This window comes from Fukomys damarensis, unplaced genomic scaffold (genome assembly GCF_012274545.1).
Source record: "Fukomys damarensis isolate Sample0158 unplaced genomic scaffold, DMR_v1.0_HiC HiC_scaffold_14, whole genome shotgun sequence".
In the NCBI taxonomy this organism is placed as follows: Eukaryota; Metazoa; Chordata; class Mammalia; order Rodentia; family Bathyergidae; genus Fukomys; species Fukomys damarensis.
In genome coordinates, this window is record NW_022900926.1 from 42,957,314 (window position 1) to 42,978,869 (window position 21,556).

The following is a 21,556-nucleotide window of genomic DNA, read 5'->3' on the forward strand; positions in this document are numbered from 1 at the left end:
AAAAAAAAAAAAAAAAGGAAAGGAAGGAAAGATCAGCTTTCAAACTCTCCAGTAAGGGCAGCTGCCACAATATTTCAGTTCTTCTAGAGAAAAATGCTGGGCTAAATTCAAGGCTTTGCGGAATCCTCCGGTGAAGTTCACAGCCTAGCAAAGAGCCAAGCTGAGTTCAGACTCATCCAGGAAAAGTACCTGACCATCCTGGGGGAGATGTGGATGGCCATGGAGGAGACAGAGCATTGGCCAGAGCTGACTTTCAAGGTATAATTATTTTTCATCTCTAAAACAAATATTTTAATGGATGGAGATACTGTATTTACCAAAACTGACACCAGTGCACGTTATTAATTCTTCCAAACTTTACTTTTCTCCTTTATGAGAAAAGCCCTTTCTCAGGCCTAAATCTCCAATGGTTGTTGGTCCTTAGTTTTTCTCCCAGAAATGACATGGCCTTTCACTCACTTGGTGGGTGGCTCCTGATGAACTATCTGCTCCAGATACTCCAGGGCATTGGTTTCAATCACCACAGGCCATAACTTCTCCCAGTCAGATACAGAAAGTAGTGGTCACACACAAAGGTATTATATGCAAGGATTTCTTCATCATTTATGGCAGATATAGAATTTCACTTTCAAAACAACAAAACTGATAGTAAAGACCATGCAGATCCACATGCAAACAGGATATGATATACAGAAACAAAATCCAGGAGGACCATCCCCGGAAGGACTGGGGCCAAACAGATGGACAGAGGCTTCCAGAGGCTGTATGCACTCAGGGGCTGGATCCTCCCAGAAGAAATCCAAGCAAGGCCCAGGCAGCAACTACACTGCAGACTCTGCAAGACAGTAACATGGATGAGAGGCCCCAAGGGCAAGGTCTGCCTGTGATCTCTGCAGCTTTGCAAGCACCACACAGTTGCCCTTCTTCCTCCCAGTGCCATGCACCAGAATGTACTTTCTTTTCATCGCTTCCTGGGGCCAACACTGAAATTCTGCCTCCCAGAGTCAATGGCCCTAGGGTTTTCCTGGTGATTTAGATCGGTGGTCAGTAGGACACAGGGATGCCTGGAAATAATTTTTCTTCCATAATGTCACCCACTAGAGGGAAGGCTCCTACTTATCCAGAATCCTCAAGGCTGTAAGTCTATCTTCCAGGTCACTCAGCCCCAAAACTTACATGCATCCTTGACCTTTCTTAGGTTTCTGTCTCCACCTCACCATTCCCAGTGCTCCCAGGCAGGACCAAACCACAGCCACGCTACACCTGGCTACATGCTTACTTCCCAAGAAGCCCTGCACTCTGCCTCAGCTGCAGTCCATCTCAGCACCTAAAGCAATACTTTGAAAATACAAACTGGATTCCTGTCTCTCCTCTGCCCAGACCCTAGTGGTCCCTGACTTCTTCCAAGACTGAGGCCCACAATCCTCACCTGTGCAGCCCCAACAGGGCAGGACTAGTTCTTCCTCACCTGTTCCACTCACCATGGGCTCAGTGGCCCTCAACAAGCCAGGTGCCTCCCCACTCAAGGGCTTTGCCTCACTGTCCCCAGAGTGCCCTGCCCGGTTCACCTCCTCCCCTGAGTCTTAAATAAGATTCTCCATCAGCTCCTTTGAGCCCAGCCCTTCTTCCAGGACTCTGCCACAAGCCAACCTATGCTCAACATTAATAAGTGTTCGTCACCTCATACATTCAGTGTACTTATTATGTTTGTTTTTATCTTCTAATAGCTAACATGTGGGACTTTGACTTTATTCGCCAATTAATCCATGGAGCCCACAACAGTACCCACCACTGCAGATGCCCAGTTATATGCAGAATGTACTGAACGATCTTGTTTATTATAGTTGTCAACAACTCTTTGACAACCATCACCAGCTAGTGGGGTGGTGACATAGCTAGTGAGGTGAATCAGACCAAACAGGGACCCAAACGGGCAAAGAGCAGCTTCAGCCTGGACACTTACTGTAGCATGCAACTGACATTGGGGGAGTGTCTCCAGTAACGGTACAGGGAAACCTGCAGGGTCGGGTGGCACCTGTATTCCTTCAGGACACTGCGGACACTGCCAAAGAAGTTCACCTGGGTCAGCAAGCAGCACATCACACCAGCTGCTGCATAGGCTCAGGGTAGGGACAGGCAGAAATGAGTAATGCAGGCCAAGGTGAGCTCAGAGGCACCTACTCCTTAAACTTATTGGACAGGAGCAGGAACTGGCTTTGAGTGAGCCGTCGGATGTCAAACTTGCAGAGGTTCTGAAACTCGCCATAGACTTGCTGCTCACTGACCCCAGGCCACCTCCTGACAGTGAGGATGAGGATGGGAGGCCGGATACTGGAATAATCTGGGCCCGAGAAGTTCTAGAAAACAAGAACAAAAGACACTTCCCACAATTCTTACTACATCTCATGTGATTGAAAATACTACACAAGAGTAAGAAAGGCTCTGATAGGGCCTGGGAGTGGACAGCAGGGGAGGGAGGAAGGAAGGAGTGAGGTCAGGTGAGTTTTGGTGGAAAACAAGAAATAAAAGGCTTCCCAGAGTACGGATACCCGTGCCAGCTCTTACCTCAGTGTTCCTGGAACCCCTCTAGCACACCCCTGGGGAAACCAGCCCACCTCCCGCCATCAGCTCAGGGAGCTGAGTGAAACCTACTCACAATTTTAGGGACCCCTGCTCGGATAAGATTCACTTGGTTCACATAAGGAGCCAGCACATCGAGGTACTGCGGGAAGGAGGGCTCAGACGTGGGGACAGGGCTACATAGACAGAGAAGTCCCCAGGACACTCAGGCATGTGGGCGTTTATTCTCATTTCCTCAACCACAGCTAAAGAACTGGTGATGAACAAGGGAGGGTGCTGGCCCATCCACTCTTCCTTCCACCCATCCTGAGCCCTGGGCTTATGTCAGAGGGCTTCCTCCAACCAGCCAACTTCAAAGTGCCCTCTCCAGGGCCCAAAGAGAAGCAGAGCTTCTGGAGAGTCACCATCCATGGGCTGTAGTTTGGGAACAAACTCTGCAGACCCGCATTGCAACAGGTTCAGAGAATGAGCAAGGGGCTGCTGTCTGGAGGAAGCGTCATTTTATCAACCCTTGGCACCATTTTACCCTCCATCCTAACAGGTCACCCCTTGCCCGAGAGTCTCATTCTGCCATCAGCCCCCTCTCTGTCCAGGTACCACCAACGTTCAGGCCCTGAGCAGCTCAAGCCAGGGAACCAGGCGGACCTGAAGCCACACAGACCTCTCTAAACCCAGGACTGCTTCTAGGTCATGAGGACAAATGAAAACAGGATGAAAGGCCCCAGGCCATACACAGAAGGTCTCTGCCTAAGCCAGCAATCTCCCTACCTAGCATACACCACCTGCCACCTACCAGTGGGCATAAACACTATCAAACTTCAGGAATGAGGGAGACAGGCTGGAAGATTTCCCACATTAGTCTTAAGCCTCACATCGATGTGTCATAGAATATTTGTATTTATCACATCCCAAACAGGCAAACACAGGCAGTTCGGGCAGGTCATAGCCCAAATGTGTTCCTTAGATAGTCCTGAGAACAGTTCACCCTTGTGACTAGCTCCTTCACCAGGCCTACTAAGTGCTACAAATGTCCACCCCTGCGACAGGGCCATAGGATACACATGTAAAATGTGCACTTGGTTCCAGTGTGTCCAGTGCTCGAGGAATCAGGAATGCTACTGCTATGCGCATCTCTGCCCTGGGTACCTTACTCCAAGTCACTGTCTTTGCCCCACCTGACTATGTGAACCACAGCAATGTGCGATGCAGCAGACTGAACTCCTTGTTCTCCCCCCTTGCTGTGCTCCTACAGTTACAAGGACACACGCAGGTAACTGACAGAGGAACACACCAAGCTGGACTTAACTGAGACAGGTATTAGAACCCACGTTGAAGTCACTGCTTGGGTCCCCCAACATCAGTGAATTTTCCCAACGTAAAGACGAGGACCAGAAGCCATAACCCACCCAGAAAGCAGGCAGCGGTGGTAGGAAAGGGCCCTGATGGATGAAGGCTACATGTCTGCTACCACTATGCTGACTGCTGCCCAGGCAGAGACATGATATCTACCCATATGACATGGTACCTTCTCTTTGGTGGCTCAGGGACCCAGGAAGTCTATAACAAGGACTCAAAGTCTTGGCCACAAAATGAGAATAGGATGAAAGGAAGAGACACTCACCCACGAACTCTCTGTAGGAGCAGGTGTGCCACTTTCAAAAGAACTGGAAAAAAAAGAAAAAAGCTAGAGGTTAACAGACCTTGAGATCTTATCAAAACATGCAAACTCCTGTTAGGCCCAACCCAATATGAAATAAACAATAAGATAGGGACAGCAAAGGCTTACAACCAATGAAAATGGGTCTTCTCTAAAAGGGACCACACTCTTACCTGACCCGCACAGGAAGGCATCATATCCTGCTTCATGGGGGCACTTTGTCTTGGCTGAAGCATTTTTCCGTAAGTAGAAGAGAAAATGAACAGGCATTAGAAACAGGTGTGGAAAGGAGTCCTTCTCCCCAGCCTTAGATCAGTGATCGCAGCAGCTGCAGCACAGATGACCGCCAATGCTGTATGCACCCCTCTCCCTGCTCACAAGTCAGTTTTCCCTCATCCTTCCAAAGTGGGGGTGGCCCAGGACCCAGAACTTCCTGACAGGCTTGACCCCACCCCAAGTAGGAAATAAGCAGCTCCCAGCCTTGGATGTGCTCCGTGATGTATCTCAGAGGTGGCAATTGTAGGGAGCAGGGCAATAAAGACAGTGGAGGAAACCCACATACACTTTCATGGCTGGCCACCTGGGCCACCAGGGTACAGGAAAGGGAGGGGACATACCATATTTTTCACATTTGTTTCCATGAACAATCACTGGTGCAGAATCCTTGGTGGGATTTAAGTTACTAATAGAGAAAAAAAGACAAATGATTCTGTTTCTCCTCTCAGCCTCCTAAATTGTAAAAGTAAGTCCACAGCATGTGTGTGTACACGCCAACACATACATGTGTGCATGTGTGTGTGTGTGTGTGTGTGTGTGTGTGTATATTTTTTTTTCAATACTGGGGATTGAACCCAAGGCCTCCATACTAAGCTATATTCCCAGATGTTTTTATTTTGAGACACAGTTCGGAATGGCCTCAAACCTGCAATCCTATTGCCTTAGCCTCCCAAAGTGCTGGGATTATAGGTGTGTAACCACATCCAATTATCACATGCATTTTAAAAATCCACAGTTCTTGATATGGACAGAGATGGTCTTAGTAACTAGGCAACAGGTGAAAGGGTCCACCTGGACATTTAAATTCAGGCATTTAACAAACTTAGCCTTAGAAAAATAGGATGCTGCCTCTGCACTCCAAGCTTGCTGTCTAGAGTCTGGTGTCCTGAGTGACAACAGTATTGTGTCCATGCCCTGTAAGTGCAATGCTGAGCCTCAGACAGTGACTTCAGGGTTCTTGGGGCTAAAGGCTCCCTGAAGCAGGTAGTACTAAAGCAGAGGCACAAGCCACAGGAACTCACCCATTTGAAGGTACAAAGTAATGACAGGCATTTCAAGCCAAAGTAAGAATGGGCAGTGACAGGGAGGAACAGATTCAGGCCTGATGGTTGAAGCCCCTCGTGAAGGGCTGCGAAGGACTTGGCTCTTGGCTCTCTGATCTGAACACCTTCTGGCCATCCTCCTGACAGCTAAGACACAGTGGGTGGGGGGTGGGGGTGGAGAGTAAAATTCATCAAGGGCAAGATATCCTGGTGGTGAAGGTGACACAGGGACCACTACCTGGTTTGCTACCCAGAGCAGAGCTATAAACATATCCTCCAGGTGACAGCAGCAGATGCCTCACCACTGTCTCTCCATCCAAGACATAGCAACTGTATCAGTCTCCTACCCCAGCACATGATTTTCAACACAGACCCCTGCCTCACTTTTGTATGGTAATGAGGACTAAACCCAGGGCCTTTGCATTAAGCTACATCCCCAGCATGTTTTTTTTTTTTTTTTGAGACAGTCTCATCAAGTTGCTAATTTTCTCAGGCTGATTTCTAACTTATGATCCTCCTGCCTCTGCCTCCCAGAGTTCTGGGATAACAGGTGTGAATCACTATGCTCAGCTTGTTTTTTTGTTTTTGTTACGGGGATTGAACTCAGGACCTTGAGCTTGTGAGGCAGGCAGCAGCACCACTAAGCTAAATCCCCTGCCCTTCGGCTTGGCTTTTAAGTGCTGGTGTTGAGAGAAATGAGGAGAGACTGAAGACATTTGAAGGAGGCTGGGGGAGTCCTGCCCACCTGGCTCACATGAGAAGGCACTTGTGTTCACTAGAAGAGACAAGGATGACAGGAGAGCAGAAATGTTCAGGAGAGCAGGGCAGGGAGTGGAGAGTCCTGCCTCCAACCTCATCCTTTCTTCTTGGAAATGGGCCCAAAGGCTGTCTGGTCTCACCACACGTGCAGCACCCAGCAGACCCGGCCCTGCTCCAGAAGCACCTTGAAAAATACCTCCCTCACCTGCTCAGCACTTCATATACTTCTGAGAGGTTGGAAACCCGCGGGAAATGCAGTTCCTGCAATTGTAAAAATCAAATCAGGGAGAACAAAACATTTGTGCTTTCGGCTATCCTGTGCTTTAGATCTTACCAAAGACCTGAAGTAACCTGAAAAATGCCGACTCCTATAGGCCTCTTCCTCTTCCCACATCCTGACCACCCCTACTCCTTAATTACAGCATTAGGGAACCAGCACCCTAGAGCATCCTAGAAGCGTTCCCGAACCCAGGCTAGAGTGAAGTGCCCACCAACACCATACTCCATCTCCCTCAGCAGACAAGTGTAAGGGGTTCTGTGAACATAGGAATCAGAGGCACGTGATGGGGACTTGGACACATTCATAGGATACTAGGGATGAAAGTGCCTGGGGAGTGCCAGGTCACTGAGTCAAAGCTAGAAATACATGAAACACAAATATGAAGAGCTTCCCTGGGCAAAGATACATCAATGAACCTGTTCCCATTTATTGGCTCCCTTCTTGAATAATTCATTCTAGGTCATTACCCTAAGGCTTTAAAACACTGATCTGATTCCTTTCTTTTCCACAATTTCTAGGCAGCACTTAAGGCAGTTGGGTCCTTCCTTTCCCCACACATAGTGCACAACCCAGTGACACAGCAGAATCACCTGGGGGCTGTCAGAACACCACCTGGCCCCATCTTAGACCCCACCTGAACACATAGTGGAGCTGGGCCAGTTTATAACTCCCCAGTGATTCACATTCACTGGCAGGGTGAGGACCCATGACCTCAAGGCTTGGCAAAGACATGTTCCTCAGCACTTTCCAAGAAAGGACCCAACCCTGGTGCTCTGTAAGCATGTCCAAAGTGTTTACAAAAAATGTACAAACTCCAAAATAAAATGTTCCATTATGCCATGAGAAGCACAATAATTACATACAAACAAATCAAAACCTGGAAACTTGAATGAGGGAAAGAAAAAAATTATATATAAGCTAATATGATGACCTACAGGTGCCAAAATATGAAAGAAAACTGATCCAATTTTGGTTCTGTTGTGTTTTGTTCGGCTTGGGTTTTTTTGAGACAGGGTCTCACTATATAGTTCAGGCTGGCCTTGAAGTCACTATGTAATCCAGGTTGGCCTCCAACTTGTGGCAATCCTCCTGCCTCAACCTCCCAAATGCTAGGATTACAGGCATTCACCACCATGCCTTGCTGATCCCAGTTTTATAAGAGAATTCAAGGAACAGTTACAGACAGCAAGAAAGAGCACTAAGTGCACCAATATGGAAAAGAGCAGTTCTTACCCCAAAGCAAATTCTACTAATTACCTTCCAGATATCTTTTGTAACATTCTTGGTGTCAATAAGAACAGGAAATAGGTTGTGGATATTCTGCTTAAACTGATCATAGCTTTCTGAGGAAAAAGATTCAAACAGTAAAAAGTGAATTTGTTGGTAAATATGGGAAAGAACTATTGTCTACCCTTGCACACAAAACAAAACAGAAATTGAAAGCATCCTCAATCCTAGCCATCAAAGATGACTAATCTGAAACCAAGCTGCCATCACCACTTTAATCGTACAGGCCAAGTGGTTTTCTATTCTATTAAACTCAAGATATTTTCTCTTGCCAACATCAGCTAACACAGTGTGAGAAGCACCAGCCAATGGGATGAGAGAGGGGGAGACAGGGATATTTGGGGAAGGCAGATATGAAACTGTCACTTATAAATGACTGCTAAAATCCAAGAAAAAACAAAGTCATTTTAGTGAGAGGTAAAGTACCACGATGAAAAAAAAAAAAGGTTTTAAAAGAAATATTAACTGGTGAATTTATCAAAGCAATATTTGCATATATTTTAAAAGGTTTACTGTAAACAAACAAATATACACAATCTCCAAAACAAACTCTCAAAACCTCTCAAACAAAAAAACTGAAAAAAAACCCTCTTCCCATATCTGCCCATTTCCTCCCCTGAAAGGCACCTGCTTTCACTTTTCCCTTTGGTGTTTATTCTCTTGTCTCTAAGTGAAACACGTGTGCTGTAGTCCTAGGCCCTTCCCAACAAAGAGGCAATGACTCTATCCTATGCACCCAGCCCACATCCCCACCGCGAGCCCCACCTACATCAGTCACAGCATCTCATCTGTACAACCCTGGGAACCTTGTTCATGAAAGACCCTACGGTAGCTACCATGAGTCCTACTTTCTTGCAGCATTTCTTTCTTTTCTAGTAAATATTTTGTTTTGCTGTTTGCTCAGTATTTTATTGTGTATTATGAATTATACCTCTAATTCTCCCCCAATTCTCTCAATATGTTCAACCTCAGGCATCCTACTAATTCATGTCTTGGGGAGAGTACTCATAGATTTTGGGGTTTGGTTTGGTTTTCTGAGACAGTCACATTATGATGTAGTTCAGGCTAGCCTTGAACTCATCATGTAGCACAGGCTGGCCTCAAACTTGCACTGATCCTCCTGTCTCGCCTCCTGAGTGCTGGGATAACAGGTGTGCACTACACCAGCCATTCTAGAGCTGTCTCACCCCTTTGCATCTAATGTTCTCTACACATTTTTGGGTTCACTTAATCCCACATGCACACTAATATGTTACTGTTATCCTCTCTTAAAGGTAACCAGGGAAGATAAAGTAACTTGCTGGAAGTCATGAAGATAACAAGGGGTGGATGAAGGATCCACCACAGCTCTAGGGTCCCAGCTATAAACCATCATGCTGCCCAGCTGACATCTGATGTCCTATACAGAACCAACCATAAAAAGAAAAGGGATATGGCCATAAGCCAGCATCATGGTACATCCATTAAAGTGACATTTATTAGTTTTTGATGACATAAAATAATGCTATGGGTAAACAGAAGAAAAATCCTGGGCTGGGGGTTTAGCTCAGTGGCACTATGCCTGCCTCACAAGTGCAAGCTCCTGAGTTCAATCCCTGGTACCAAAAAAAAAAAAAAGGAGGAAAAGTCCAAATAATATGTAAAAACTTGCAATAGAGGAAAAAGCCAAAAGCTTTAGGATTTCTGCTGAGATATCTCCTTCACATGTTTCTGATTTTGCCAAATTTACACAATGAGTGTGGGCAACTTTAGTAATGAAGAGAGAGGTCTCAGTTCCAATTTAGGCTTTGCCTCTTCCTTGAGGTCACCTCTTGGTCACCACCCCAGAAAGATCTGAGGACAAGACTCTGCCCCACTTCTCTAGAAAGCTATGGACACTGGGGAGAATGGGGAAGAGGGCAAACTCAGGTAAAAGGAAGAACAACAGGTGTGTCCTTACCCGGGAGGGGTCTGAAGAACTTCTCGTGGAGATGCAGCAGATCCATCATCATGTTATGCCCCACTAAGGGCTACTTGGAGTAAATCAACACGTGAGACAAATGAAAATTAAAACATAATAAAGACAGACACTACAGAGCAGTGGTGGTGAGTCTATATGCATGCATGCCCCAGTGGGCTGTTTATATCACAGAAAGCTCTAAAAGGTTTGCCTTCACTGTCAAAGACTAATGGCAGTTTCTTACAAAGGATGTAGCTTCAGAACCAACTGTGATTCTGGTCACTTGATAATTCCATCCCCAGTCTCATTCTGCTCCCATGTAAGGAAGCAGGACTGCTTAGAGGAGAGAAAGCAGAGACGGGACAGAAGGGTCTTAAAACAGGGTCCACAGTGAGAATCTAAACTGTGTTTGGATTTTTTGTTTGTTTGTTTCTGAAGCAGGGTCTCGCTATGCAGTTCAGGATGGCCTAGAACCCAGGGCAATCCTCCTGCCTCAGCTTCTTAAATGCTGGGATTACAGGCCTGTGCCACAACTCCCAGCTGAGAATCTAAACCATTAATGAAATACACGTGGTTTTCCAAATAGTTTTAGGTAATTAGTGTAAAATTCCTGTGTTACTGAAAGGAACAAAGAAAGTAATATTTCACATGTAGAGTCCTTCACCAAATTAACCATCATGATTTGGTAAAAATGAGGTTAGGAACAAGGAAGCCAGTTATCAATCAAAAGGAATCACTCATTTTTAAAAATCTAATTTTACTGATAAAGGATCCTTCAACACCTATGGCCAGAATTACAAAGGATTGTGAAAAGCCAAGAAAAAGCTGTTTTCCCTACCTTCTGGGCTTGTACCAGCATCTGGAAAAAGACAGAAAAACCCCTTGCAGAGAGAAGAATCTGCTCCTTCCAACAGCTGTCTCGATCACCGGAGGCATGCTCAAGGTACCAGCGATGCTGCTGGCTTACCTTCTTCACTATCACCTGAAATGAAAAAGCAGAGACACAGGCCCAGAACCCTAGGTCACTGGAAATGAAGCCTAGAAAAAGGTTCTTCATCACAAAATGAAAGGAAAAAAAAAAAAAAGAACACATGAGAAAAGCCTTTCACAGAGGGTACATAAGGCTGAGAAAGAGACGTGATAGAGCTGCTAAAGACGCACATTCCCAGAGGCAAACTCACCCCCCCATCTCTCAGCACTGTCCAGATGTTGGGCAGGGCCTGCCTCAGCACCAGCTGCACTTCAAAGGCCTGGAACCCTGCAGAAGGAAACACAAAGCACACACAGAACTGGAGCAACACTGCACCTTTTCCACAGAGAACCCCAAGAATAGGAGCAGCTGAGAGATGCTGGGAAACAGGTGGATTGTGTGGAAAGATAGCTCTCAGGGGCGCCCAAGCCCACCAGGCACATGATGTCACATGGCCTCTTGTGATGCTCCCGGGCAGCTTTCTCAAAGTTTCTGATCTCAAGGACATTCAAACTGGGAACTCCAGAGGATTTTTATTTCTTTGGATTATTGTTACTGACATTAACCATGTTAGAAATTAAAACTCCAAGTTTAAAAAATTTCAATTTTGAAATATATGAAAAAATTATTTGAAAAAAAATAATTAGCCAGAAGAGTGACACAGCCCTGGGCATAGTGGCACATGACTGTAATTCCAGCTAACAGAGGCAGAAGAATCACAAGTTCAAGGTCAGCCTGGGCACCTTAAAGAGACCTTGCCTGGCGGGGGGAGGTTAAAAGGGCTGGGGATGTAGCTTGAGGGTAGAGTGCTCCTAGGTTTCATCCCCAGTACTGCAACTTTTTTCTAAGTGTGACACTATTTCACATTTTTGCCCCTAGCTGCTTTTGCATCTAATCCGCTTTTGCATCTAATCTGCTAATCTGCTGTAATATGTTGTGTTCACTGAAATATATATAGAAAATCCAGATATACAGAGGGATAAATGGACAGGGGAACAGATACTAGCCTTATCAAATGACTTTGCGTTTTCTTAATACTATGTAAATCCAACACACAGTAAGTTTTAAAGATTGGCTGTTCTATACAGTCTAAACCCATTATTAATAAACTTTCTAGGGCCAGGGATTTAGCTCAGTGGTTCCACTGCCTGCCTCAAAATCGCAAGATCCTGAGTTTGATACTTGGTACCAAAAAAAACTTTCTAGCACCATAAAATTAAATTATATTGGCCTGTTTTGTATTTTGAATGTTGTTTTGCAGTACCAGGGATTGAACCTAAACCCTCTGTACTGAGCTCTTTATTTTTTAACCTTTGAGACAAAATCTGAGACATTAAATTGCCCAGCCTGGCCTTAAACTTGCAATCCTCCTGCCTTGGAAGATACTGGTTTGCAGAGTTATGCAGATCTTCCAAATGTTCACACATTTGACTATACAATACCAATAAAAGCCATTTGCACATATGACTACTGATCTTATCAGAAAGGCCTCAGTGTTGCAAAGCTGTCGTGGTGGCAGATGCAAATTTTTCCAAACTCCTGTTATGGAAAGCTTGAATTTTATCACTAGCAAATTCTTTTGAGTTATTTTCCTTGAAGTTACAGGCCTACTTTTTCCACTGAGAAAATGACTGTAAAATACCCATGTCTAAACAACTACAATCTGTTTTTTCCAATAAAAATAATATTCCAAGAAGAAGAAGAAGAAGAAAAAAAAAGCAGCTGGGCCTAGAAGTGTAGCACAGTGGTAGAGCACTTGAGGCCCTGGATTTGATTCTCAGCACCGGGAAAAACAAAAAACCAGCAGCTAATCCAGTTCTCAACTCTGAAAACTGCAGAGTGCTGTTTCTCAACAGAACCACTGAAGCAATGCTGTCGATACTCTTATTTTTTTCTATACTTCTACTGACATAGAATATTTAAAAGAAGAGAACACAAAGGTGGAGACTTAACAGAACTATGAATATTAATTACTTCCTCACCAAGGAAGTTCTTAAGTAAAATTGGCTTTTTAAAAAGCTGAGAGGGCCAGGGATTTAGCTCAGTGGCACTGTGCCTGCCTCATAAGTGCAAGGTCTTGCATTTGATCCCCAGTATGGGGAAAAAACAAAAAACTGAGAATAAACGGCACTGAAGGATGCAATGATTACCAGCATGATTTGATTCTCCTATGTAACTTAATTCTGCTAAAATGCTAGTGGACTTAAACCTCATCACTAACAGACACAGGAAAATGGTGCAATGACGACAGCAAGTCATTGCTAAGTTATACTCTGAAAATAGTTCTGACCTTACAGACTCCATAGATAGGGCCTCAAAAACCAACAAGGTCCAAAGACTAGGCTCTGAGAACTGCCACACCAGGGCAAACCCATGGGGGCAGGGGTAACAAAAGTCAGTAATAGAAAGCACTCAAGATGGAATCCAAAGAAAGGATGGCTCATAAATGAACTTGACTTCTTCAGCCTTGAAATCAAAGTAAATTGCAAAGGCTTTGACTTTTCAATTCAGCCCAGCATTATGTAACCCTGAGGACTAGGCATCTGCTGAGCAAACACTGGCATCAGACTCAATGCATGGCATTTAAGACCAGGATTTGTAGCAAATTTGTCACCCAGTTCTAGTGCATGCCTATGACCTGTTCCCATGATTCCACATTCAGCCAGCTCCCTACCAGCAATACCAGGCAGAGTCATCTGGTCACCTTCCTTGGCCAGGTCCAGCCACTGCGTCACCTTATCAATCACCACCTTGATTTGATCTTTATCCAGAGAGCTGAAAATGGGCACATTGAGAACAAATGTTGGAGAAAACCACCCCAGAATCTTAAAACAATCTCAACAAGAAAAGTTTCAGGACCTGCTGATTCTATCATTGTGACCTCATGAAAACTGACCCAAAAAGGTCAATTGTTCTCCAAATCTTTTCTTGTAGTAGAAAGGCAAACCCTGGCCTATATTCTTTCCAAGTTCCCAGGAATTCATTCAATCCCCGCCTACTTTTCTGGGAGTACAGAAAAAAACAAAGAAGTCTCTGGCCAATACCAAAAAGAACTATGAGAACAGTCTCTACACAGCTTCCAAAGAGGTAGAGTACATACCAGCTTGGAACAAAAAGAGAAAGACAAGAGCTCTATAAACCTTCTCCTGTGTCAGAGAATATTCTGTTAGGTTGAGATCTCGCTCCAACATTTGAAAATAACAGAAGATTAAAAATTCAAATTGCTAGCCAGGCATAATGGCACGTCCCTATAATCCTAGCACTCGGGAGGGTGAGGCAAGAGGATCACATAAGCTCAAGGCCAGCTTGGGCTACGTAGTAACTTCAAGGCCAACCTCAACCCCATAGTGAGATCCTGACTCAAATAATCAAAAAAAAATTTTTTAATAAAAATAAAAATAGCTATCAGGTCTGATGGCACATGTGTATAATCCCAGCTCCTTAGGAAGCCGAGGCAAGAGAACTAAATTCTAGGCCAGCCTGACAACTTAGCAAGATCTTATCTCAATAAAAATAAAAAAGAAAGGTCTGTGGGTATAACTCGGTGGTAGGACACCCCTGGGTTTGATCCCCACTAATGAGAAAAAATAAACAAAATTGTTTTTCCCTTACAAAACAAAAACAAAAAACCTTTATTTTTGTATGAAAACCAGCACCAGTAATGGAAAAAGAAAAAAGAAAGTCGAAACATTACACAAGATCATTATTTGGACTAGATTGTGAATTATATTTCAGAGTTAAAAGCTGTCTGATTTATTCCCCTTCTTGGTAAAAGAAAAAATGTACAACCCAAAGAGCTTAAATGACTTGTTCAAAACCAACAGTTAGTTGATAGCACTGACTGACTGGGCCCTGAGCTCCTGGCTCCATTTGCCACCCAAAACCACATTCCTCACTTTTCACTCCTGTACACGCAGCACAAAGTTGCAGGGCCTAGGTCTTTGCAGGGGCCAAAGAAAAAAGGGGGCACAGGTGAGTCTCATACACAGGCTCAGGCATGCCAGGCTGGAGCAGTCTAAAGCCTGTGCCCTGCATGACTGGTATATCAAGGTTATCTGTGAGTCACCCTGCAAATCCCTCAGAAGACCATGCTGGAGCCCAACGTGACATCATATAGCAAGTCCAACAATGCCGTTTCCCCCCACCCCAGCACTGAAATGAATTCCTATTTCGTTGAGTAAACACTACAAATTCCACTTAAAGCAGTGAGACCTGAAAGAATGGAAGATACAGGAGGCAGTTTCTTACCTCAGCAGCAGATGGATCCCCAGCATCAGTGGCCAAAGCATGAGGGAACAAGTTCACCACACCCCTGGAACCAGCATATGAACCGACAGAAATACAGAAAACATGGCAACAAAAAGACCAGTAAAAAAGAAGCCCTACCTTCGAACTTTCCAGTTCCCTGTCAGGATACTATGTTTAATTTTCTTCTCCTGTTCTTCATTCATATACGGAATTCCCTTTTTGAGAAACTAAAAACAGGAAGAGAACAAGTGAGAGGTAGCTTCCAAGGCAATAAAGTAAAGGGAAAGAGTTTGGTTTCCCAGGAACAAGTTAAGAAAGAGGACAGAAAATAGGTAGTGTGGCCAGTGAGATGAGACTCTGAACACACTCTGCCCCTTCTCAAACACAGTACCTTGTTATAGTTGAAGCCATATTGGTTCAAAAACTGAACACTAGATGCCTGGAAAGAGAATTCTGAGTCCAAAATCCCAAACGTTGTAGGGAAGAGAAAGAAGTTACATGAATGGGCTATATACCTATAAAAAAAAGAAAAGAAAAGAAAGAAGGAAAAACATAAGGAGATTAAAAGCAGTTAAAGGGCTGGGGATTTAGCTCAGTGGCACTGCACCTGCCTTGTAAGCACAAGGTCCTGAGCTCGATCCCCAGTACCAAAAAAAATTTTTTAAAAGCAGTTAAAGATAAATTTAAAAATTAAAAGTAAAACAAAAGCAGACTTGAGTGGGATCTTATTTTCATTTAGGAAGGACAGGAATGTCTGCAGTGTTGCAGTGTTTCAAGTCCTCTGCCTGGCACTGATGGCCAAAGGAAAAAGGCAACACTCTTACCCATAGGAAACAAGAGTCTGTCACAGAGATGACCCCCTCGACAATCCCTCCTCCTGCCACTCAGGCCCCCTCCACTGCTGACAGGTTGGAGCCAAAGCCACCTCAGCTAAGCACAGATGACACAAGGTCACTACAGAAAACACAGCAACAAAGAAACCAGAAAACACATGGAGAAATAGGCCCTACCCAATGGCCTGTCTCCATAGATGGAATATCCTTCTTGCTGGCTGGGGCTTTGTGAGCAAACTGCTTCACAAAGCTGCATAAGAAACCACTGAATGGAAAGCAGGTGCACCTAAGAAAGATGCAGGGGAGGGGTGGTGGGGAAAGGGCCCACAGGAGGCTTGGAGGAAAACTGGAAGGGTAAATTGGAATCTGCAGAGGACAGAAAAAGGGAAGAGCTAGGAGGAGAAGAGAACATGGAGCATCTAAGACAAAGTGACTCAGCCACCTAGGGAACAACTAGAAGGGAGCAGCTGTAAAACACACATGGGCAAGAGTCGTATGTTTTGCAAAAGCTCTTTATATATACATACATGTTTGACTCTCCTTCAATACTGGAGAATACAGACAATCCTAGAATGAAAAGAGAAGTAATAAATAACAAAGAAAAGCTACCTGAAGTTAACCACAAAGCCAGAACATTTCCAACAGTGCTTTGATACAGGTACTGTGTGGACTATAGAGCAGGAGGAGATCCTCTTGAAAGGAGGACAGATTTGAAAACTGACAAATGTCAGATTGTAATTTGCATTGAAATTACTAAGATGTAATTGTGGCCATTTCTTCAAAAACAAAAATCTTAAAATGATATGTTCGTAGCTTAAAAGTAACCAGGGCCAGAAATGTTGCTCAGTGGTACCACACCTGCCTCACAAGCACAAGGTCCTGAGTTTAATTCCTGGTACAAAAAAATAAATAAAATAAAATAAAAAATAAAAGTAACCAGCAGAAATACCAAAAACCATAAAGACTTCAAAACTTAACTGTTTATAATGTCTATATTACCAAAAAAGACCATATTCAAAGTGCAAAATATTTCAAAATAAGACAACAGAAACATAACTAAGAGCTGTCTCCTATACTTCTCAAAGAAAAATAATTAAGAATAGACAACAGGAAAAACAGAGAACTCGAGTAAAAAGGAAAATACACATACACTTGTGAATTTCTGTTCAGTGTCACTCATAGTAAAACAGGTTGGTAAAATGTGGCCCATGCTCTGTCTATAAACAACATTTTATTGCAATAGTTATAATAAATGGTTTATATACTAACAGCTGATTTCACAAAAGCAGGACTGAGTATGTCGCTGTAAAAGAAATCATATTTCCTGAAAAACCTAAGATATTTCCTTCTAACCTTTTACAGAAAGTTGTTGCCCCCCCCAAAACATTGTTGACCTTGTATGATAAGATACAAGTCAGAATAGCAAATAGATAATTTTTGCTGGAGATTTAGCTCAGTAGTTCTAGCGCCTGCTTTGTAAGCACTAAGTCCCGAGTTCAATCCCTGGTACCAAAAAAAATCTCTATCAGGTGGGCAAAAAATTTTCAGACTGATAATACTAGGTATTTGTTCAGTAAATGGGTACAACCACTATTGTTAGTATAAATTGCTAAAAATTTTGTTGTTTAATAGGAAGAGTAGTTTGGCAATATACATTAAAAAATGGTTTTTGGCAATATTGAGAATCAAACCTGGGGCCTCAAGTCCACTAGGCAATCACTCTATCATAGAGCTACATTCTCAACCGATATACAATATGTTAATGGACACACTCTGGAACTGCAATTCCACTGCTAGAAGCACCCAAAATGCAGATATTCACAAAAGTAATACAAAAATTTCAAGTACAAACTAACTGTACATAGATGGTTAAACAGAAGTATATACATATATATATACATAATATATACATAATATATACATAGTATATACATAATATATACATATTCAGTTTGTAATAGTATAGAAATATTAAAAATGAACAAGTCTAGACAGGGGCCAATAGAGCGCCTACGTACATGTGAGGCCCTGGGTTCAATCCCTGGCACCAAAAAACAAACAAAACAAACAATAACAAGTCTGTATGTGCTGATCTAGAAATACCTCCAGCCCCATCAGGCCCCATCAATTGAAGAAAAAAACCCAAAGACACAAAACATGTAGTCTTTTGTTTGTATAAATTTTTTTTTTAAATACATGTTTTTACTTTAAAGATGGAACAGGTGACAGTGATTATTTCTTAACTCTTATTTAGGCACAAAAAATAATGCTGCTAAATTTTGTACTTGCTTTAAATGCTGGTCCCATAAGCATAATATAAAAGGATACCTGATGTCTTTCAAAGTGATTTTTAATGATAGAAAATACAAAATAATAAAGTTTTTGTGTTTTGTTTTGAGACAAGGTTTCACTATATATACCAGGCTGATCTTGAACTCACTACGTAACCCAGGCTGGTCTCGAACTTGCCCAGATCCTCCTATCTCAGCCTCCTTGAGTATTGGTATTACAAAACATGAACCTCTACATACAGTTAGACAATAAAGTATTCTCTTGCACGACTCTTAAACTGCTGAATATTAGACTCACCAATCTGACAGACTGTAAATTGCTGAATACTCTGTCGGGTCTTTAGATACCAGTCAGATGGCAAATCAAAAAGACTGTGAAAAAAATATATATAATATACCATAAGCAAGGAGATCAGATCAGGGCCCAACACCTTCGAGGCTGATTCAGCCACTCTCAACCAGAGCAGAGATTTTTCCTTATTACAGGAACTAGGAGACACTAGTACCATTCAATTGACAACAACCAGGTTCCCCCAACGGGTGGGAACAACCCACACAAAATGCCCTGCCGCCCAAAAGCCAACAGTATGCCTATTGAGAAGCAGTGATGGTCCAGCCAGGGTCTTATACAAAGAGGACTTGGGTGAGTTGACTCTCTGGGCTCGAGACCGCTTTACCTTTACCTGATCTTCTGGAGGCTGGACAGGTTAGAACGAAGTCCAGTGAACTCTATGTCCAGACCTGCAGGGGAGACAAAAAATACAGTCTCCAGGTACAGAGCATGCCACCACTATACACTGAATCACTGATCAAAATATGAGATGTTTAAATAAAAATTATTACAGTTCTCCTTTGTATCTTTACAAGGTGTGACTTTTAAAATTATGTATTATATCACACACACACACATACAGAGAGAGAGAGAATGCTGCTGCCAAGAGCTATCCAATAGAAAAGCAGGCTCATAAAAACATTACAGTGTCCACATCCACCATATTCACCCAATATGGCACCTATGAGACTTCTGGCTCTTCCCCACCTGGAAAAGTCAACATTTTGAATCATTTCAGGACACTGAGACAGCTACCATATTGCAAGTAAAGACACACAGGAAAAAGACTTCCAGAACTTAGAAAGTGGCAAGAAGGATGGGATGTATGTTCAAAGTGAGGGGGTGTCCTGAGGGGATTAATTGCGATGTGTCTTTTACGTAACAATCTTTTTTAAAATTTTACATTCGCCATCTGTTTTGACCACACCTCCTAAATGCTGCCAGTGGCCCACAGGCTCACCTTTGTGCTCTGGAAGCCAGGTGATCAAAAGCGGGAGAGGGCGGGAACTAAATAAAGCAAGGACCAGAAAGGCCTCCCCGCATACTTGGTCTTTGGAGGAGCTCTGGCCACCAAAGTCTGGGGCCTGAACAGGGATTCCGCTTCCTTCCCAGGCCCCCTCTCTGGCTATGGGGCCCGCAACCACCCCCTCCCCGCGTGTTACCCACGAAGTCCGCCTCCCGAAGTAGCTTCTGCAGCAACGGGAGGCTCCGCTCGAACTCCTCGGCGCCCAAGTCCATGGCGGCTCACGGAGGCGCCCGGCTTGACCGGTGTGGCCACGTGCTGCCACTGGCTTCCCGCTTCCGCTTCGCCCGCCTTAAAGGGCTCGCACACGCTGGTCCGCGGCCCCGGCCACACCTGCTCCACACCTGCAAGTGGGCTGGAGCTTCACAACGTGCCCAAGGATGAAGGGTGCTTGTAATCAAGAGCCGCCAGCTGCATTGGGGACATCTTTTGCGACCTGGGATAAGCTACCCTCCTACTCCTGGCAGAAATTCTTATCTATAGAACTAGTTAGGGGCGACCCTGGTCATTAGTTTATCTTCCTTTCAGGCCTTCCCTTGAGTTCTATACTTCTATTTGAACAGCTTTCTGTAGCGGTGCTCCTCCAGTCAGTAAAGTGCGAGAAGAAAAAAAATTAAAATTCTACGCTTTTAAGTGCATATTTACCGACCCGTAGGGGGCTAAGACATTGGATGCTGATGCCTCTCAATCACACCTTTTAAAATATTGGTGCATACTGTATAGACTTGTATCATCTTTGTGCAAGGGTGACTTTAATCTTCTCTGTATCATTCCACTTTTAGTATGTGTTGTCCAAGCCAGCACAAGTTGTGTCATCTTTGCAAAATATATAGAATATTGTCAACAGTAATGTTTCATTTCTAAATGAATGTATAAGTATACTTAAAATTTTGAAAAAACAATGCTCTGAAAACTACCTTAAGTGCTTACAGGTTCTTCCTCCCATTTATCAACAGTTAACACTCCACTTGAATTTAACCAACTCACTTCAGAGAACCACCATGATATGCATCTGCCCAAGCTCCAGTGTTGGGTTACCCTGCAGGCCTTTCAATCTTCCTCTCTGATCTAACTAGGACTCTCACTTCAGGGCAAGCTGAGCCCACACTACTCCGCTGGTTTCAACTTCCACTTGCAATTCCTCCTGGCTCTCCTTTCTTCTGTCTAACCTGCTTATCTGCACCAGGAATCAAGAGCCACAGGAGCTTTTTGTCTTTATCTTCACCCACTGTTTCAAAGTTTAAACTGATACTGACATCTCCTGTTAAAAAACAACAACAAAAAAAGACAGCCCTAACACCTTGAACAGTAAACAACTCGCATTTAACTGAGACCACTCACCATGAGCCACCCTTCTTAATGCCTTTTACAAATCTTACATGTGCACCCTTGTTCACAGGCAAAAAATTTCATATAACCAGGAAGTAAGTTATTATGTCTTTATTTTATGACTTACAAATTTTAATTTGTCCTTCGAAAGTTATAACTGATGATGTTTTCCTTAGATATGTCTTTCATGTCCAAAAAAGGGGGAAGAATTTAGCTCTTGATTAAAAAATAAAACCACATACACGCTTACACACCAAAACATTTGTCCTTCGAAAGTTATAATTGATGATGTTTTCCTTAGATATGTCTTTCATGTCCAAAAAGGGGGAAGAATTTAGCTCTTGATTAAAAAATAAAACCACATACACGCTTACACACCAAACTTAATTACAAATAATCTTCCACTGTTAAATTGTGCTATAAAACTTCCAGGCTGCTTTTTCCTCTGGATGCTTTCTTTTCATGGCCACAGTAGACAGTAGTTTTATATTTACAGAAACATTAATGCCTTTATTTTATTCATAGATTCTTCGAGGCTCCTTTAGGACCACACCACCTTCTGTCATGGCACTTTGCAGGCATTTCATCTGATTTCAAAGATCAGAAAAAAAAGGAAAGATTAAATCAGCACAGAAGAAAGCTAAAAAATAAGTAAGTTCACTTTTTTTTTTTTTTTTTTTTTTTTTTTTTTTTTTTTTTTTATTGTGGC

General features: G+C 43.4%; 2 protein-coding genes and 1 non-coding gene across 9 annotated transcripts in view; all 3 read right to left on the reverse strand.

The window, feature by feature from the left end:
• Positions 1 to 19,771, reverse strand: part of Pnldc1 (PARN like, ribonuclease domain containing 1) — a 42,715-nt gene extending 22,944 nt beyond the window's left edge. For 2 of the 5 annotated variants that reach the window (XR_781584.3, XM_010631054.3), the window contains exons 1-18: positions 19,658 to 19,771; positions 18,847 to 18,904; positions 18,462 to 18,535; positions 16,400 to 16,439; positions 15,431 to 15,554; positions 15,178 to 15,266; positions 13,466 to 13,566; positions 11,003 to 11,079; positions 10,660 to 10,803; positions 9,822 to 9,891; positions 7,853 to 7,938; positions 6,521 to 6,576; positions 4,855 to 4,919; positions 4,411 to 4,464; positions 4,202 to 4,244; positions 2,657 to 2,756; positions 2,182 to 2,357; positions 1,964 to 2,062 (exon numbers count right to left, since the gene is read on the reverse strand). Coding sequence is in view for 2 of the 5 variants with exons in the window: in XM_010631054.3 (XP_010629356.1) it covers positions 1,964 to 2,062; positions 2,182 to 2,357; positions 2,657 to 2,756; positions 4,202 to 4,244; positions 4,411 to 4,464; positions 4,855 to 4,919; positions 6,521 to 6,576; positions 7,853 to 7,938; positions 9,822 to 9,891; positions 10,660 to 10,803; positions 11,003 to 11,079; positions 13,466 to 13,566; positions 15,178 to 15,266; positions 15,431 to 15,554; positions 16,400 to 16,439; positions 18,462 to 18,535; positions 18,847 to 18,904; positions 19,658 to 19,733 (1,532 nt within the window). In the remaining 3 variants the exon portion in view is untranslated. Of the gene's footprint in view, positions 1 to 459; positions 836 to 1,963; positions 2,063 to 2,181; positions 2,358 to 2,656; positions 2,757 to 4,201; positions 4,245 to 4,410; positions 4,465 to 4,854; positions 4,920 to 6,520; positions 6,577 to 7,852; positions 7,939 to 9,821; positions 9,892 to 10,659; positions 10,804 to 11,002; positions 11,080 to 13,465; positions 13,567 to 15,177; positions 15,267 to 15,430; positions 15,555 to 16,399; positions 16,440 to 18,461; positions 18,536 to 18,846; positions 18,905 to 19,657 lie in introns of those variants that run through there. The other 3 variants (XR_004517141.1, XM_010631057.3, XR_781585.3) reach the window with 3 other exon arrangements.
• Positions 19,772 to 20,217: 446 nt separating this feature from the next.
• LOC117286047 lies at positions 20,218 to 20,320 on the reverse strand. Its single transcript, XR_004517185.1, has one exon. It is a non-coding gene; the product is annotated as a U6 spliceosomal RNA (small nuclear RNA).
• Positions 20,321 to 21,114: 794 nt separating this feature from the next.
• The window catches only part of Mrpl18 (mitochondrial ribosomal protein L18), a 7,204-nt gene continuing 6,762 nt past the window's right edge, over positions 21,115 to 21,556 (reverse strand). For all 3 annotated transcript variants that reach the window (XM_019208495.2, XM_010631059.3, XM_010631058.2), the window contains exon 4: positions 21,115 to 21,434. In XM_019208495.2, the coding sequence (XP_019064040.1) occupies positions 21,367 to 21,434 (68 nt within the window). In that variant the 3' untranslated portion in view covers positions 21,115 to 21,366. The remainder of the gene's footprint in view (positions 21,435 to 21,556) is intronic.